Source organism: Nicotiana tabacum, chromosome 6, assembly GCF_000715075.1.
Source record: "Nicotiana tabacum cultivar K326 chromosome 6, ASM71507v2, whole genome shotgun sequence".
NCBI classification, from domain to species: domain Eukaryota; kingdom Viridiplantae; phylum Streptophyta; class Magnoliopsida; order Solanales; family Solanaceae; genus Nicotiana; species Nicotiana tabacum.
The window spans coordinates 189,184,865-189,187,044 of NC_134085.1; the positions used below are offsets into that span (position 1 = coordinate 189,184,865).

At 34.8% G+C, this 2,180-nt stretch overlaps 1 protein-coding gene across 1 annotated transcript; it reads left to right on the forward strand.

Moving 5' to 3' along the window:
• The first annotated feature begins 1,141 nt into the window (after positions 1 to 1,141).
• On the forward strand, positions 1,142 to 1,752 carry LOC142182244 (secreted RxLR effector protein 161-like). Its single transcript, XM_075256378.1, has 3 exons — positions 1,142 to 1,150; positions 1,258 to 1,600; positions 1,727 to 1,752. Exons 1-3 carry the CDS (start codon positions 1,142 to 1,144, stop codon positions 1,750 to 1,752), a joined length of 378 nt encoding a protein of 125 aa, XP_075112479.1.
• The last annotated feature ends 428 nt before the right edge of the window (positions 1,753 to 2,180 follow it).

Genomic DNA, 2,180 nt, shown 5'->3' on the forward strand with positions numbered 1-2,180 from the left:
ACTTAACGAAGGTAATGTCTCCTTTGGAAATGGGAAGAAATGTGAGATCATTGGGGTTGGAAAGGTAGTTAAGATTGATTCTCACTCTATTGAGAATGTCTACTTGATAGATGACCTAAAATATAGCCTAATAAGTGTATCACAATTGTATGATAGATGTAACTTGGTAGAATTCACCTCTACCAAATATTTTGTGATAAATCTTACCACTGACAAGATTATTTTGCAGGGAAAAAGAGTAAATAATATTTACAATGTAGATATGTCCACACTTTCAAAAAATGAACTCATTTATTTAAGTGTGTTGGATAATAATCCCCTCCTTTGGCACGAAAGACTTGGACATGCCAGTCTAAGTCAACTCAACAAACTAGTCTTCAAGGACGTGTTGATAGGACTGTCTAATATTAAGTTCAAGGAAGACAAAGTTTGTGAGGCTTGTGCAAGGGGGAAGCAGGTAAGATCTTCTTTCAAAAGCAAAAAAATGGTAAGCACCACCAGAACGATGGAACTAGTCCATATGAATCTTTGTGGTCCAATGAGAACATTAAATAGATGTGGTAAAGAATATGTGATGGTGCTTGTTGATGATTACTCTAGGTTTACTTGGACATTATTTTTAACATCTAAAGATGAAGCATTTGACATGTTTACTTCTTTTTCTAGAAAAACTCAGAAACAACTAGGTAATCAACTTGCATCAATTAGGTCTGATCATTGAACTGAATTTGAAAATGCTAAGTTTACTGAATTTTTGCATGCTACATCATGAATAGTTGCATGACTAGACCTCTTGTTAAGAAGATTTCCTATGAGTCACTTAAAGGGAGAAAGCTAAATATATCCCATCTTAGGGCATTTAGATGCAAGTGCTTTGTGCACAATAATGGCAAAGACTCCCTAGGTAAGTATGCTCGCAGAAGTGATGAGAGAGTATCCTTGTGATATTTTTCACACAGTAAAGCTTATAAGATATACAGTAAAAGAACTATGTGTGTAGAAAAATGTATATATTTTTTTAAAAAAACTAATAGTCTTTCTGAGAGATAGGAACAAGATAATGAAGAGATTGGGCTGATAAGAAATTCAAATGGTGAAACCATAGTCCAACCTGAAGATGCATCACATGAAGGAATAGGTGATGGAACAGGTTCTTCTACCCGGGGCAACATGACATGGGGAATTGACTAGAGAGAAACTGATCCTCAAACCTCGAGGGAACTTATCTATGAACCTATTCTTTAGTAACAAAACCAGGAAGGAACATCCAAAGAAATTGACACTCCTATTGCAACATCCATAAAATTAGATATAGATGAACCTGGTTCATCTGTTGATAAGAAGTTTTATAGGGGAATGATTGGTTCTCTTTTGTATCTTATTGCTAGAAGACCTGACATTGTTTTCAATATAGGTCTTTGTGCTCGATTTCAGGCAAATTCAAAGAAGTCCCACTTGACTGTTGTCAAGAGAATATTGAGATACGTGAAAGACACCACTGACCTTTGCCTTTGGTATCCAAAGGATAGTAATTTTAACCTAGTGGGATATGTTGATGTTGATTATGCAGGGTTCCTTGTGGAAAGGAAGAGCACCTCAGGTATGACACACTTTCTTGTTTCATGTCTTGTGTCATGGGCTACTAAAAAACAAAAATTTAGTGGCCTTATCTACTGCTAAAGTTGAGTATGTTGTTGTTGCTTCATGTTTTACTCAATTGCTGTAGATCAAGTAGTAATTAATGGACTTTAGAATTGATGTTGGTTGCATCCCTATTTTTTGTGATAACACTAGTGCTATTAGTATGACAAAGAACCCAGTCCATCATAAGAGAACTAAGCACAAAGATGTTAGGCACCATTTTTTGAGGGACAACTATGAGAAAGGCTTGATTACTGTGGAGTTTTGTGCTACTGACAAGCAAATTGCTAACATCTTCACGAAAACCTTAAGTAGAGATCACTTTGAGAGGAACAACTTGGAATTGGGGATGATTAAGATCACCTAAAAGGAACGGTTCAAGGTTAAAAAAATGAAAAATTAAAAAAATATTGCTTAGAAAGTTTGTAAATTGTGTATATAATTAGATTAAATCTTGTTCGGTCTCATGCTTTCCATAGTATACTCTTGTGACATGTGTTAAAATGATTCATTAATCTTTAATGATATTTTCTTTATTT